At 41.9% G+C, this 16393-nt stretch overlaps 2 protein-coding genes, 1 non-coding gene and 1 pseudogene across 3 annotated transcripts in view; all 4 read left to right on the plus strand.

Annotated features, from left to right (window-relative positions):
- The window catches only part of LOC140582417 (uncharacterized), a 94831-nt gene that overhangs the window by 22016 nt on the left and 56422 nt on the right, over window positions 1-16393 (plus strand). The window lies entirely within an intron of this gene.
- Window positions 3944-9478, plus strand: LOC140582477 (uncharacterized). The gene is made up of 11 exons (XM_072706869.1): window positions 3944-4019; window positions 4927-5036; window positions 5493-5582; window positions 5744-5809; window positions 6093-6240; window positions 6774-6817; window positions 6972-7031; window positions 7260-7346; window positions 7517-7552; window positions 7873-7956; window positions 8245-9478. Exons 1-11 carry the CDS (start codon window positions 3944-3946, stop codon window positions 8305-8307), a joined length of 864 nt encoding a protein of 287 aa, XP_072562970.1. The 3' UTR covers window positions 8308-9478.
- Window positions 11200-12649, plus strand: LOC140582478 (serine protease 23-like; annotated as a pseudogene).
- trnak-uuu (transfer RNA lysine (anticodon UUU)) lies at window positions 13219-13291 on the plus strand. The gene has a single exon. It is a non-coding gene; the product is annotated as a tRNA-Lys (tRNA).

Below are 16393 nucleotides of genomic sequence, written 5' to 3' on the forward strand. Positions count from 1 at the left end.
TTTGTGACCTTTGACCCAACCTGTCATTTTGACAAAACCGGTATTCTATCTCTCTCTTAGGATATTAAACTAAGAGAATGAATCACTGTCTGAGACACTAACATCACAATGACATCACAGGCTTCAGATCACACATTAAATAAACATGGATATTCGAGAGAATGAATCACTGTCTGAGACACTAACATCACAATGACATCACAGGCTTCAGATCACACATTAAATAAACATGGATATTCGAGAGAATGAATCACTGTCGGTGACGGCGACAGCACAGTAACATTAGAGGTTTCTGAACACAAGAACCAAATACAGCCTGGAACCTGCACAGTGGGGTGATTTGGGTTTCACTCCAGAAGGCAGATGTGTGCAGGGATGCTAATTCAAATGTTAGCCTTCTTGTCCTCAGCTCAGTGTCGTGCAGCAGGACTCTGTGAAGGGACCTTATTCTCCAGAGTGGTTTTAAAGGGGACCGTGCTTCAGAAACTGTTCCCACCTGTCATTAAGGGACTGCAATCCTTACAGTCTCAAGCCAGATGCCTGGCAGTTTGTTGGAATTTTTATATTATTTTAATTTTAGTTTGTACCTGAGAAGTAATTTGTAAGAAATTTAAAACCAAATAATCAGAATGTCAAACATATAAAGAAAAGTAGCTAACAAGCTGTTGCTGCCGCTAAACACTCTAGAGATAGACTGATAGATACAGGCTGGGAGATACATTTAGACTGACAGACACAGGTTGAGATGCACTTGATTGATGGATTCTGGATGGGAGATACACTTAGACTGACAGACACAGGTTGGGAGATGCACTTACATTAACAGTGACACAGAAATAAAAGGAAATTTTATCTTTAGGCCATATCGCCCAGCTCTATGTGCAGGATAGGTTGATTGATGAGTCTAAATTGGCCCTGTAGTGTTTGCGGTGTCATTCACTAGTGTCATCTGTGCTGGATGTGTTTTTAAGGTTGTGCTGTGGGGTGCACCTGAGCGAACTCTGGGCAACTTGTTCTTTTGTTGGCTGTATTGGGGTGCAGCAAATAGGTGTATGCCTTTTGAACAAACCCATGATTTATGTATTTTGATTGCTTAATAAAGTTAAAATATTTTTTAGGTTTAACGTGTTATTTGGGGAACTTTCCTTAAGCTCTGACAAAATAAGGGTGGCCTAGTCTAATTGCGGCCTGCTAAAATTAGCTGAATATAACTTGGGCGCAGAAGATAAAAAAAATATATATTTTTAAATTATGAGCGCTTCGTAGGGTAACAAAATCTTCAGTCGTTTTTTACAGTACTCGGGGGCATTTTAACATTTTCGACCAATCAGCAAATATTATTTTGACATCATAGCTGGGAAACCAATGAAAAGTGAGACTCAACGTTCTAGATCAGGGGTATTCAACTAAAATTTAAAGAGGTCCAGTTAGAGAAAAAATCTTGAAGCAAAGGTCCAGATGATCATAAAGTCTAACTATTTAATAGTGTGATATATATTTAAGTAGCCTATTAGTTGCATCAACGTTGTATGTAATCAGTACCGGACTGTCAAATCAAATTAATTCAGTACAATTCAAAAAGTTTTGACATTATTTATTGTCACGTGACATAGAACTTCGGCCAGCTGGCTTCAGCTTTACGATTTCAGGTTCTACTGCTAAACCACTACTAAAAAGACTACAAACGCTGCGCCGGTTAAAATAAAAGCGCCCTGTCAGTTTTGAAATAATAACTAAATGTTTTGGCTGTCGGTCCGGGTCCGTATGGGACAGCTTCTGGGTCCGGACCCGGACCGCGGTCCGCCTGTTAGTGACCGCTGTTCTAGATCTTTGGTTACGTAAATATCGGGTTGACGCTCCCTATAAAAGAGCTGGGTACTGTTTCACTGCGTTCAGTTGGTGCTTCCAGCAGACATTATTATAATGTGCTGCTCTTGTTCCGTAAATTAAAATCCAAAGAAGAAATAGAAAGAAAAAGAAAAACATCCAACGGAAAAAAGAACATGCAAAGGGAAAAAAAACAATCAAGGAAAAAAAAACATCATCCAAAAGAAAAAAAGGACCTGATATGGGTCTTCAGTAGAACTGAAGGGCCAACAAGGTAGGGGGAAATACAAATTTCGTTTGGCCAGAAGCCAAGGTAATTGTTTTACCCGTTATTTTTTTAAAGCGGTTTTCAAAATGCTGCTTTATAATCGTTTGAGATAGTCAGTGTGACAATTAAGTGACCCAGTCAGCACAAGTATGTCGGTGCGTGCTACGTCGCTGATACGTTAATTTTTGAAAGGTCGACATCTATAGTAGCATTTCCGGCTTTTGCACATTGGCACTGCTTAGCGGCGTTGACACAGCTCCGTCCAGGCGATGCGATCACGACATTTTCCGTCTCAACAGCGATGAAAACGCTACATCTAAGTGAATCTCCGCGATGATTCCCCGACCCTCTTATTATCCTACGCGATGATTCCCCGACCCTCTTATTATCCTACGCGAAAATATCCCGACCCTCTTACTATCCTACGCGATGATTCCCCGACCCTCTTATTATCCTACGCGAAAATATCCCGACCCTCTTATTATCCTACGCGAAAATATCCCGACCCTCTTATTATCCTACGCGAAAATATCCCGACCCTCTTACTATCCTACGCGATGATTCCCCGACCCTCTTACTATCCTACGCGATGATTCCCCGACCCTCCTACTATCCTACGCGATGATTCCCCGACCCTCTTATTATCCTACGATTGCCAATAATTATTTCTACGTTTGCTTTAGTGTTGAACACGTATTAATACTAATATATTTTATTTATAATATATAAAAAATACAAAGGTGTTCGTTAAGAGTTTTTATTTAAAAAAACAAACAAAATATAAAATGCACACGTTAAATAAAAAAAATACAGAAAAATTTAAATACTGAAAGAAAAGTACTATCGAACAGGCCTTGTCAGCCTGTCACGAGCCACTCTGATGGTTGTTTCAGCTTCAGCCTCATTTGGACTAGACACCACCCAGATAGCAAAATCTTTCTGGCCCGGATGTGGCCCACAGCACGCATGATCATCTGGCCCACATACCGCATGGAATGATGGCGATTGAGCGGACCGCTCTCGGTTGCCGCATCAGGTTAACATCTGGGCCAGAAAGATTTTGCTATCTGGGCATTTATTCTACAGTAAAACTGGTCTAAGTCGCCGGCTTGTAACTCGTCTAAGTCGACGCTCAAGCAAAAGTAAATCGGAGCGGCTGTGCGAGGTAATTAAGGGAGCTTCTCCCAGGGTGGCGATCAGGCAGACAGGTCAAGGAACAGCAGGCGATAATCGTGGTCGTGGTCCGTAAGCGAGGGTCGACAGCTGAGAGATCCGTCCGACGAGTGAACACAGGACAGGAGAACAAGCGGGGAGGAGGACAGGAGGAATCGGGCTCAGCAGGACCGGTAGGTCAGGATCGGGAGCTGGACTGAGGGAAGGCACAAAAGGTAAGGATCTTATACAAGGTAAACTGGCAAGGCACTGGAGAGCAGGGAGACATGCTTGGCAAGGCTTCTTTTCATCAGCGCAATATTTCGCAGTTTGAAGTTCGCAGTTTGAAAATCGAGACTGGCCACTGATCGGTATAGGGCCGCCAGCACCACGTTTAAATCTAACCATGATGCATTGCATCAGGAGCAGAATGCATTGCTTTAAGCCAGCGCTGTAAGCCCAAGGCACAGTGTGGATTAACACTTCAAATGGGGCTCTAAAACCATCAAAACTAAAGCGGCATATTGAAACAAAGCACCCAAACTTATCGGAAAGTCTTCACCCTGTAGGATTACAAATTTATAAAATGTTTAATCTAGCTTCCAATGTAATAGTATATAAACTAAAAGAGATAAGTACATTGGGTTTTGCATTTTGAGCCCACACTATGCGCTTACACCCAGCCCAGATACCGCAATGAATGACGGCCCCTTGCTGGCCCAGATTTGGTTTGCCAGAGGTGGCCCACACATGGGCCAGCACAAAGCCAGATGTAGACATGTTGGTGGCCCTGTTCTGGCCCAGAACAGTTTCAGCTCAGGCACCAAATGTCAGCCTATGTGTACCTTAATCAAGTCATGTAATACCTACTTAATATTAATTTAATATTCATTGAAATATTAAGTTACCTCATCATTCAAATAAAGTTGCTCTACCTTAATTTGTTTTGTTTTCTACTCAGAAATGTCCATGCAAATAGTTAAAACACTTTCTTTAGTATTAGTACCTTGTTTTACTTAAGTCAGGGGAAATAAAAAGCAACCGCATTTCACAATTCAACATTTTAATAAATGTTAAATAATAATAAAAATCATCACTTCATTAATCCCCATGGGGAAATTGCCTTTTATGTCTCTCTCAACTTGCTCTTTGTAAGTATGTTGTCTGCGAAGGACAGCCACTCATGGCTGTCCCCAGGGAGCTGGGGGTTAAGGGCCTTGCTCAAGGACCCACAGACATGTAGAGGCTGGGTTTGAACTGGTGACCTTGTGATTACAGGCGCACAGGATTAGCCCACTGAGCCACACAGAACACATGATCCCAGTTGCTTGACTACAAGAATTTTTATAAATAAATTACAAATATCAACTCTAAACACAGAAAGCATACAATAGGTATTTTAGACATCCAGAAATTGTGCAAATGTTGCAAAAGCAGTCAAGTAGAAAACAATTTGAACAGTGGAATGTAATCGTGTGCATTATATGTGTGTATGATCAGCAGGGTTTAAATATGAGTACAGTCAATCTATTTCAATACATCTATATTGTACAGCACAATACTATATACAGTACTATACGCTATATACAATATCTATACAGTATCTAAGTAGTATTGCATTTGTAAAATGCAACTAGAAAACCCCTTGTCTCATGCTGTCTTGCCATGCTTCCCCGAAGATAATACTTTTCAAATTGGAACGTGTGTCTTCTGTTCATGTAATTCCAAATATAAGCACCAGGAGGGTGAGAAGCAGGAGGAGGGTCATGACAGACTTTCAAAGATCAAGGTACACTACCAGTCTGCATCCTGTGTGTGTTGTTACATTACAATACATTCAGGATGAGTACAATTTTTATGGGGGATAAGGGAATTTGTATAGTGCTTTTCATAAGACACACAACTCACACCCAAAGCACTGAAAGGGAGGGGGGTTCATTCAGTCCATGCTGATGGTGGTAAGCTACACTTGTAGCCACAGTTTCCCATGGGTTAGACTGACAGAAGCGAGGCTGCTCACATCAGCACCAACAGTCCCTCTGACCACCAACAAACATTCACACATAGGGATTGGGTGAAGTGTCTTGCCCAAGTGTCTTGTCACACAACGACAGTCTGCACCTGCAGGAGCCGGGATTCAAACCCACGACCTTCCGATCGTGGGACGACCCACTCTCCCATTTGTGCCACTGTCGCCGTTAAATTGCTTTTTCTTTTTCCTCTGTTTCTCCCTCTCCCTCCGAAGGTTGGCGTGAAAAAGAAATGTTCTTCTAAATACAACCATGAGGAGGAGGCGGTGGAGGAGGAGGAGGAGGAGGATGAGGCAACGAACAAGGTACACTACCAGTCTGCACCCAGTATGTGTTATTACATTGCAATACAGTAAAGATAAGTAAGACTTTTATAATAAAGTGCATTATCAGTAGCTGTTACAAGGTACAACACCAGCACATTAGGCAAATTTGTCCTCTCTCTCTCTTTCTCTCTCTCTCCCAGCGGGCCAGAGAAGAGGAGGAGCGTATTGGGGATGAAGAGGACATAGTACCACCCTCTAAGAAAAAGGTAGCCTAAATGATGACATCCAGTGTGTGGTGTATTACATACATACATTACATGAAATACAAGATGTGGAAGTTTCATGTTTTAAGTAAGGAATAACCACCAGGAGGCCGGACAACCAGTTACATATAGCCAAGTGGAGGGATTTCTGCCCTAGACTTCTTGCCACCTTCCTCTTACACCTCTCGTGACATCCTCTCAGCCAATCAGAATCAACCATTTACAAAAGTTATATAACAATTAGCTGTTGTTCTTCTCTCTGTCTCTCTCTGTCTCTTTCTCATAGACAGCTGCTGAATTTAGAAAACACCTGGACGAACAGATGTGGGAGAGAAGGAAACTCGACCAAATGCAAAGAAATTTGCAGGAGTTGAGAAATGAAGTCCTTTCTCTTAAAAATGAAAATACACGTCTGAAAGACATTATCATCAATCGTAAGTATTTCTAACTTTAATATTTACTAGCAGGGTTTTTTTTCTGGAGATGGATATTGCAGTGGCAGAGAAGTATAAACTTAGAAATTTTATGGGCTGAAATACGTGTTTGACAAAATAAATGCTATGCTGTTAGCTGGTGAGGTAGTCTGGGTGCTCATATAGCCGTTGATAAGATTCAAATTAGAATTATATTTATTTGTCTCTTTCTGGAGGAATTCATAGAGGGTTAACAAAAGTCATGGCCTAGAGAACATACAGTTCATGAGAATAAATGATGCTTCTCTGCCTTCAACGGCTCAAGAAGGCAATCGGCTCCAGAAAAAAACCCTGGGGAATTTGAATTTGAGAGAAATTGGAGAAAGAAAATTGCGTTCACAACCAGGTTTCCTCTGCAGAGCCTTATCAATGGGCTTTTGAGGGGGGTTGTAGCTTGCGTTCACAGCTGCAGGAAATGTTTTTCGAAGAGTTGCTGGGTGCTATTTTGATCTAGTGATTGTAATTATTGTTTTCTTTATATAACCTCTTTCTAGAAATCCGTCCAATGAAAAGTGACCTCGCCATTATTGCTCAAAAGGTAACTTCCTCTGATTTTCATTGCTTTTTAAATTGTTTCTCAAGCAGAGCTGTAGAGACTTGTGATGTTGGGCTGATTGATAGTGTTAATTATTTGATGTATTTGCAATTTAATTTATTGAAGAGAATAACTATATTTTTCTTCTATGAACAAGACTGGAAGGACTCCTGTGGAGGATCTAGATTTCTCCTCGACTTTTGGAGAAATGCATCTGGTGAGTATTTTTCTCCCTTGCATTTTTATTTATTTATTTAGTTTACTTGTTACTCAAACAGAGCTATATGGATTTGTATGGTGTTTGGCTGATTACTTTTGCATGTAACTTTAATTTATTGACATGTTTAATGTTTTCCAAGCCCCCCTGTAAATAAGAATCTATAGTGGCTTGCTTGGATGAATAAAAATTGATGAAGAGATTTACTATGTTTCTTTCTTCTCTAAGACTCCAGAGAGGAGACCGAGCCCCGAGGAGACCGAGCCCTTTAATGAGAGTCCCATGGTGACTGAGCGCTTTCGAGAGACACCACAGGTGTGTGTAACCCTTTTATACCTCTAATTTTTTTAGTAATTATTTTACTTAAGGCTCCAACTGAGCTATAGGGATTTATATGTTGGGATAGTTAGTGGTAATATGTAATTTACTTGCCCCATATGCATAAAATTGTTGAAGAGTTTAACAATGTTTTTTTCTCTAACAAGACTGCAGCAACAGCTGAGACCTCAGCGAAAACACAGGTGTGCTTAAACTGTGTGCTTTGTAGGAGCCAATTAGTGTTATAAATGACAATCATCCTTTCCTCCTGCCCCCCTTCGCACCTCTCCACCCACTGTCTTTTCTCCTTCCCTACTTTCCCCCCACCCTGTCCTCCTCCTTCTCTCCTTTAATAACGTTTAGGGCAATGATTAATTTGTTTCATATCTTTATCATTAATCTGCATTTATACATAAAATCCTATTAACTATTGGGCAGCTAAGCATAAGAATCAGTATGAAACATGAAAAAGTTTCTAAAAGTTGCCAATAAATTAATATTGTGATGTGAAATTATTTTTCAGATTGAAGTTATAAAGGGCTCTGGGGTGTTTTGCCAGGCAGAAGCGTGGAGAGCAGCCCGCCTTGCCACCTCTGCTACTGCCATGGTGCGGAATCTGCTGCTGGGCACCTTCGACTTGGAGACTTTGCTGAAAAGCAACCTGAATGCTACAAAACAACATGTTCCTAATCTGTTCTGTCCTTGAAAAAAAAAAAGTCAGTCATATTCTGTGGAATAAATTATGTTTGTGTGCGGGCATACCATCGCTTTTTTACTTGGCATTTTTGTATTTCCTTGCTCCTCAAGAAAATGTGATGTGTATATAAAAAAGCTCTTGCTTTCTCCACCTTCATTTTACCCCCCTTTCATAATAATTTTGAAATATTACTTTAAGGTGGGAAGCCAACCAGAGGGGATGGGGAGCAGCTGGTCGCCCTTGACCAAATTAAAAAGGTAGCCATTATTGGTGAGTAAATGCATAATGCGTTGAGAAGGGAAAACAAAACATTTAAGACTTAAGTTCACCACTTTAACCAGCCTACTTGTATCAATGTTTATTAGGCATCAGTGGAGACTGCATAAGGTAGGGCACCCATTATTGTTACTGTATCTGCTTGGGACCTATAATACTAATTCATTGCTTGCTCACTTCTTAATCCTACCTTTCCTCTTCTAAAGCCACATTTCTGGGGTATTGCGCTGTAAGGTGTGTAGTCCTCTATTTTGTAGAACATATAGTGTTGCAGATATAACCTCGTGGCACTACAGTAATTGTTGTCGTCTGAAGTTTTAATAAATAATCACCCCTAATCCCCTCTGTCCTGTGTTTGTGCCTTATTTTGTCTATACAGGTAATTGATTTGCTTGATTTTAATGCATATCTTATTGCTCTTCGAATAAACCTAGCATGGCAGCTCGCTGGTGGAATGTGTGTGTGAATGGGTCAATGGGAGGCCATTGTAAAGTATTTTGGGTACTGTTGGGTACAGAAAAATGCTATAAAACCGCAGAGCGGTATTAATTTCCCTAAAAACAACTGCAAAAGTTGTACTTCACCTGTGTTTTAAGCTAACCAAAAAACACGTGAGTGGCTAAATTGTTCTTATCCATGAATTTTCTCTGCTTTGGATGCACATTATTGACTGTGTGACTGTTAACAATGCAGTCCCCATGACGAACGTGCATATGAAAGAATTATGCCGCTAATAAAAAAGGGGGGGGGGGTGATGTTTCCAATCAGAATTTCTTTCAGATTTAGCAGAATCCAATCAGAATCTTCCAATTGAAGTGTTTACATGACGCTTTTTTTTTATTATGATCAGCCCTTTATCCAAAATATGTGTCCAATCGCAGCTGTACTGTAAGCACTTTGGGTTCCTGATGAAGCACTATATTAATATTATTATTATTATTATACTGTCTTATTCTTTTTGTCTTCTCTAGATGCTACATTGAAGAAGTGGCCGGCAGCCACCCGAGGGCAGATAGGAACATCTATCAATTCAAAGCTCACGGAGCTGAGAAGATCCTCAAAATATTTTTTTTTTCTTCCTGTTCAGTTTTTTGTCTTATTTTTGTTCTTGTACTATATTTTTGTTCTTTTACTATTTGATTGTTCTTAAGAAAATAAAAAATTTAAATTTCTACATTTTGGGCTTTTATTTATGTTGTCTAGCAGCTATGGATTTGAATCATTTTAGTTATATATAGGTGAACATATAGGTGAACATATAGGTGCATATATGCACACATGTATACATGCAAATATGTACCTATATAGGTACATGTATGCACGTATATATGTGCACATATATGTACGCATATATGTGCACATATGTACATGCAAGTATGTACCTATATAATATAGGAAAACGGCCAATTTTATATATGTCACATATATTAAAAACCTATATTAAAACATATATGTTTATATAGGTTATTTCCGTGTGGGACAGTACTGCTGTTTGCTAATCGTCCTATACTGACATTCAGTCAGCAATATATGCCTATTTTACTACATATACTAATAGGCAATTTGCGCCGATCACCAAAGCAGCTTCTATCCTTGGAATAATGCGAAGGATGGTGATGACTGTATTTAAAAGTCTGTAAGCCTAGTGATGAACGTTCTTAAAATGGCATTTAATTAAGTATTTTAAATACATAGAATACAATCTCTCAGTCTATTTTGTTTCAAATTAGCCTACATCTGATTTTTTTCCGTGCAACAAAATACAAATTACAAAATGAAATGAATACGCAATTTTAATGCATTTGACTGAAATACTGTCCATTCTCAGAACACAGAACGTGCCACTTCTTGACAGTATCGTCATTTAAGTTCTTTCGATCGATGAATCTTAGCCAAGTTTTCTGTTGTCTTTGCCTTGATTTGTACGATCCGAAGGTATACGGAAGAAATTTAGATTCGAGGTTTTCTTGCTGCTGTTGTCACTCACACCCCGGTCAAATGGCCGCTGCCTTGTTTTCATGTATGCGTATCTTGGACAATGACGTCAGCTTGATACGACCCATTGAGTTTTCGCCCCAACATGCAATGCAATTGCCTGGGATGCCATTGCATTTGAATAAAGAGGCAAAAAGCCCATGGCAATACGAAATGCAATTCAGTGCCTTGTTATTCTATTTGTTATTCAAAATATTTTTAAATGAATTAAGGATTGCATAAGCACTTTGCACATTTGAATTGCCAATTGCAAAATGAATTGCCATTTGAATATTTGTGCTTATAATCTTCCACACTTCAGAACCTGCAGCTGTTCATCTCCATGGTGTCCTGGGTGCCTGATCTTTGCTGTCCCCATTTCCTCGTTTGCCCGACTGTACTGCCATTGTAAACTTTATTTTACTTACACAAATTTCCATCTTTCCCCAGGAATTATTGTGTCTGTCAAACTTAACATTAAGGATTGTTAAAATATAAAATAATGATCATAATAATAATAATAATAATAATAATAATAAGCTGTTTAAATAAGCTCATATTCAACTAGTAAAGAAAAGTAAAAGGAGAGGATTCTCAGATCCATCAAAGAACGATATGGAATCAAATTCTGTATGTATTTATAACAGGACCCCGGTTTGAAAGTGTTTGTTTGCCGTTGGGTTAGATGTGGTTCGGATTTGTTTGTAAGGGTCCTTATTAATCACAGTGAACAGAGCTTCTTTGTTGTGGGATGTTCTGGCCCTTGAATGTGTGTGTTTGCCTGTTTGAGCTGCATAGTTCTGTCTGTTCCCGAGCTTGCAGTCACCTGCATTATGTTCCCCGCATTTTGTTATGCTTATGAATGATGTTCTTTCTCATCTTCAGGTCGCTCTTCTTCCTGCTATGCCACTGCACCTGAGGTCTGCCCCAGCCTGCCCTTGGTCTTCTCTCCTCCCCCTCCTGCTTCTTTTCCCCCTCCCTCTGCCCCCAGCATCCCCCTACCAACTGCCCCCCCACATCCCCGCCCTGGTGTTGCACTCCCCCCAGCCCCTCTCCCGCCCTCTATTCACCGCTGAGCCTCAGCTGGATTTGACCACGCATTGCAATGCCAGTTGCTACCACAAGGGGCAGAGAGTAAATGTCCCGGTCCTGAGCGAGTGGTTAGCTTTCGAGACACTGTACTCAGATGGCTCCCGCACCCTGACCACTGTGGATTTCGAGGATGAGGGTGAGAAGGACAGCAAGCATAATCCTTTAGTCTGGCCTTCACCTGGGACAGAACGCTCAGAGAGACACGACAGACAAAAACGCCAGATCTACGGAGAGGATGGGCGCTTCAGCATCCGCGGTGACCATTTCCTGCTTGACTACCCTTTCTCCACCACAGTCCGTATATCCACAGGCTGCACGGGGGTCCTGGTGTCGGCACATCATGTCCTTACAGCCGCCCACTGTGTTCACGACGGGAAGGACTACGTCAAAGGTGCTAAAAAGCTAAGGTGGGCTTTATAAGCCCGCCCACTATGGACACCCCGCCCACTATGAATGGCACCAATCCTGGTCAGTTTACCCCTACAACACCCGTTGTTCATTGGGTGCGTGTGCGATGCACACGTGTCCCCAAAGGCTGGATCCAGGGTCTCCGGGAAATAAGCATGGATTTTGACTACGCCCTGCTTGGGCTGCGATGGTCTCATCAGCGCCCTTTCATGCGTCTCTCAGCGGCCCCCTCGCTGGAGGACTTGGCTGGGAGACGGATCCACTTCTCTGGCTTTGACAGTGACCGACCTGGGGAGCTGGTGTATCGCTTCTGCCCGGTGGAGGCTGAGTCTAGTGACTTGATCTACCAACACTGCGACGCCCAGCCTGGGGCCAGCGGCTCAGGGGTGTGCAGCCACGTCTGGGACTCCGCCCTGGAAAGGTGGGAGCGCAGGGTGATCGGCGTCTTCTCCGGGCACCAGTGGCTGGAGGTGGATGGGGAGAATCGTGACTTTAACGTGGCGGTGAGGTTCACGCCGCTGAAAATCTCCCAGATCCCAGTTTTAATATAGGTTTCCCAGGGGGGGAAAGTCTGTGTGTGTGGGGGGGGAGGTGACCTTGGAATGATATCTTGTACTATGGACGCTCAGCATGAGGGTAGGTCTTGTGTTCCGCTGGCTCTGCCAGTGCTCTTACATGACGTGTTATAGGGAGCCAGCCAGGGCAGTAAGTCACTCACAGCAGTGGCAGCCAGACACTGAAGCATGTGAATATGCATTCAGCCCAGGAACCTCAGTAAGATCTTCACATGCATCAGATTATTCTACAAATCATTACCACTATGTCCAACCTAAATGGGCACTAAATTCCTAGTCATTTCATAAAAATGACTGCTGTACCCTTTCCTTGAATTTACTCCAGAGATCGAGTAACCATTAGACATGGCTTTCAGCCTAGCCTTATCTTTCAAGCCAAAGATTCATTGATTTTCTAGAATGACTGTTCCAAGTTAAAATATCTTACTTATCTACGTATCTAAAGCACCATGACAGCAGGGCGTTGTGGAATAAGTAGGAAACGTCTGTATTTGGTCTTCGGGGCTCTAAGATCATTTATATTCCAGCTGCAGACTAAGCCGTCAAAAACATTTAATCCCTTAAGTCTGACAGCCGTGTCCTATTGGCGGTGTGACTGTCTCCTCGTCCATCCTCAGAACTTTACTGCATCAAAACAAAAAAGAATTGTAATACAGACCCCACCTTATCATCCTTTGGAAATGTAAGGATCGGAATACAAGTAAAATGAAGCTTTCTGTTCTCCCTTATTTTTATATCACTGTATTTGTTTTTAAGTCATTCATAGGAACCTGCACCAAGTTACGCAACGTGCCCATATTAGGTGAACACAAGGACCTGATTATGGGGTTTTCATTTACAACCAAGAGCCCGGATAGCTCAGTCGGTAGAGCATCAGACTTTTAATCTGAGGGTCCAGGGTTCAAGTCCCTGTTTGGGCGGCTGTCTCTTTATGTACCTGTAGGGCACAGTGGCCTGTACGTCGTCACTCCGAAAGGCTGAGTGACTGAAACATGGATTGTCTGTGGGTCCCCGAGGACTGGAGTTGGAAACACTGGTATACAGTATAAAGTGCAGGACGATGACAGTGAGGGACAGACCCAGCAGATTGGACTGGGCATATGCGTGGTGCACCTGTGGCATTTGGGTAGCGGATACCTGTCCAAGATGGTGATGGCCATAGAGAACGGCAAAACACCTCGGGATAAACCACACGGTCTTATAATATCCCCTGTGTTGCTTTTATAAGCCTCCTGTCCAGGCCAATTCACGCTGTTACAACAATCGATTGCCGCACGTATTGCTTTTAAAGGTGAATGAGTACTTGCGTACCAGTTATGTCAAATCCTGGATATAATCTTCAGAATAACACTAAAAAGATGTAACCTGCAGAAGACAATATAGAGAATGTACCTTTGAGAGAGAGAAAGAGAATGCAGACCAGTCACTGCTGCACGATGTGATCATACAAGCATGTATCCCCACCCTAATTAGCTCTGAAGCTCATGTCCCAATTAACTCTGCAGCTTATCACTCGGTTGCAGGCTATAGAATATAATTACTTCAGTAGCTAAATAGTGAGTAGCCAACCGAAACAGCCAAGGCTTTTTACTGCAGTGTTTTTGAAGAGGACATTTTTGAAGTTTTGAAGTAACATTTTTGCCTAGACATGTTAAACATTTTAATATATCCTTATTGTATAGCTTATTGTGATGTTTATTTTACATTAATTGTCTACTCCTTCTGCTCCTACTGTAAATTACAACATATTGTATTTTGGGATCAATACTGTAAACTCTCTATCTCACCCACAGCTCAATATTCATCCATCTATACTCTGTAACCACTTATCCAGGGTTGTGGGGAGGGGGAGGGGGAGGGGGAGGGGGGTCTGGAGCCTATGGGTGCCAGGCAGGGAACAACCCAGGAGGGGGTGCCAACCCATCACAGGGCACGCGCGCACGCACGCGCATGTAGAGTAAAGATATCCTTATGGGGACCGCTCATTCATTTCAATGGGAAAAAAGCTAAAACTAACTATGACACCTTGACCCCTACCCAGCCCTAACCATAACCATAAGTAACCTAAAAAAATACAAGAGTTTTTGCATTTTTAGTTTTTTCATAGCAGTCACCGATTTTTATAAAAGAGAGGAAACCGGTCCCCATAAGGGAAAAAAAAACAGATATTTATCACGTTATGGGGACATTATGTCCCCATAAGGATAGGTAAACCCGCTCGCACATACACACACCTTGGTACCTCTAATCTCACCATGTGTTTGGATCGGGGGGGAAACCAAAGCCCCCAGAGGAAACCCCACAATGACACAGAGAGACCCTGCAAACTCCACACATGGAACCCTGGCAGAGACTCAAACCCTGGTCACAGTGGTGATGGTGATAGTGCTAACCAGTGCACCACCGTGCCGCACCCGAGCCCGACACTAACTCAGATAATAAAAGTGACAAATACATAACGTATGCTGTACTGAACTGATACCCAGTAGTTTGATCTATGAAAAACTATTCTGATTAATTTGAAAATTATACGGCCCTTGACTTTAACTTGCAGGAATGCATCTTTAACTTCCAGTTCCAAATGCTGGACTGAGTAAATTAATATTTCGTGGCGACATTGTGGGTCAGTTTCACTCTGCTAGCGGTCAAAAGGGTGTTGGTTCAAGTCCCATGGCTATCAAGTCTCTGACTGCTCGGGGGACACTCTCTAACCTTGTTCTCTGATCCTTATTTGTATGTGTTGTGTTGTGCTACATGAAGAAGATCGATAGAGGGCGCTGCGGGACTATGTATAGAGATGTACGTGTGCGGGATAATGAGAAGAAGTAAAGGGAGAGAAGTGAAACGCACATGAGTCTCCAGCTGGTTATTTTCCCTGATGCTACCCACCACAGTATGGAATTTGGTCAATAGTGTTTGCTAAGTAAATTATTGTAAATTTAAACATTTCTTTAGCTACACTATATGAAATGAATTTCACTACAGTTCCTCGTTGCACCAGCAGAGAGCAGCAGAGACCCACACTACCTTCACACTAGATAGGGTAGTTAGCATGTAGCATTAGCAAGCTACAGTGGTTTAATAACATTTTCCCATTACCCATGGCATTCAGGTAAAATATTAGGAATTTCCCACTAAAACAAGTGTGCTGTGGTTATTTTAGTAAAATAAAGATGTATTTATGTTAGGTAACCTTCACTTCCATTCCCCACACAACGTGATGAACAAAAACGGAGTTGATCAGACATCCCTCTTCAGCACCACAGGGCTACACATCAGTTACTTGGATGCAATTGTACTTTATTTATATGTATTTATATGTATGGAATCCAATACTGTTTCGGGTTAGCGAATTGCACAATCCTGTCAACAGGTACCAAATGGGGTCTAAATGGGGTCCACCCCAAAAAAAATAATAATTTAATCTGAAGTTCATGATTAATATGGGAGCCCAGGAAATGTACAGAGTATGTACACAGGGCAGAACGCAACACAGGACCACGCAGAAAATATGGAAGTTTTAGAAAAACCATCCCAAAGAAAAAATCTGCTGTGAAACCACAGAGCAAAGCAGGACTTTGGAGCCTGATCGATGGGATTGTGGGTCATTTTGTACCATTCATACTGTATTGCAGGACAAAACAGCCGCTAGCCCACTGTTTTATTTATACACAATAGCAGATGTTTGGCAAAAACACATTTAATGAAATATTAATAACATGTTTAATAACATCACCGTGACTATGGACCGCAGATTTGATAACATCATGGAGAGGCTCACAGCTCTGCAGAGGATTTTGGATGGCGGAGACCAGCATGGACATTAGAGGAGCTGCGAAATTACAGTTTCTCGCCTGAAAACCCAAACAACCCCATTTTATCTGCTTTTGGCACCCCCCTAATCAGCACGGGCCTTGGCCAAGGCCTCTGCTGAGCTGAACAACTCCCCCTGAAGAACAAGGCAGTGAGACTCTCTTGCATTCCTCTCCCCCAACCACAAGGACACCCTACCCCCATCCCAC

This window comes from Paramormyrops kingsleyae, chromosome 24 (assembly GCF_048594095.1).
Source record: "Paramormyrops kingsleyae isolate MSU_618 chromosome 24, PKINGS_0.4, whole genome shotgun sequence".
Classification (NCBI taxonomy): domain Eukaryota; kingdom Metazoa; phylum Chordata; class Actinopteri; order Osteoglossiformes; family Mormyridae; genus Paramormyrops; species Paramormyrops kingsleyae.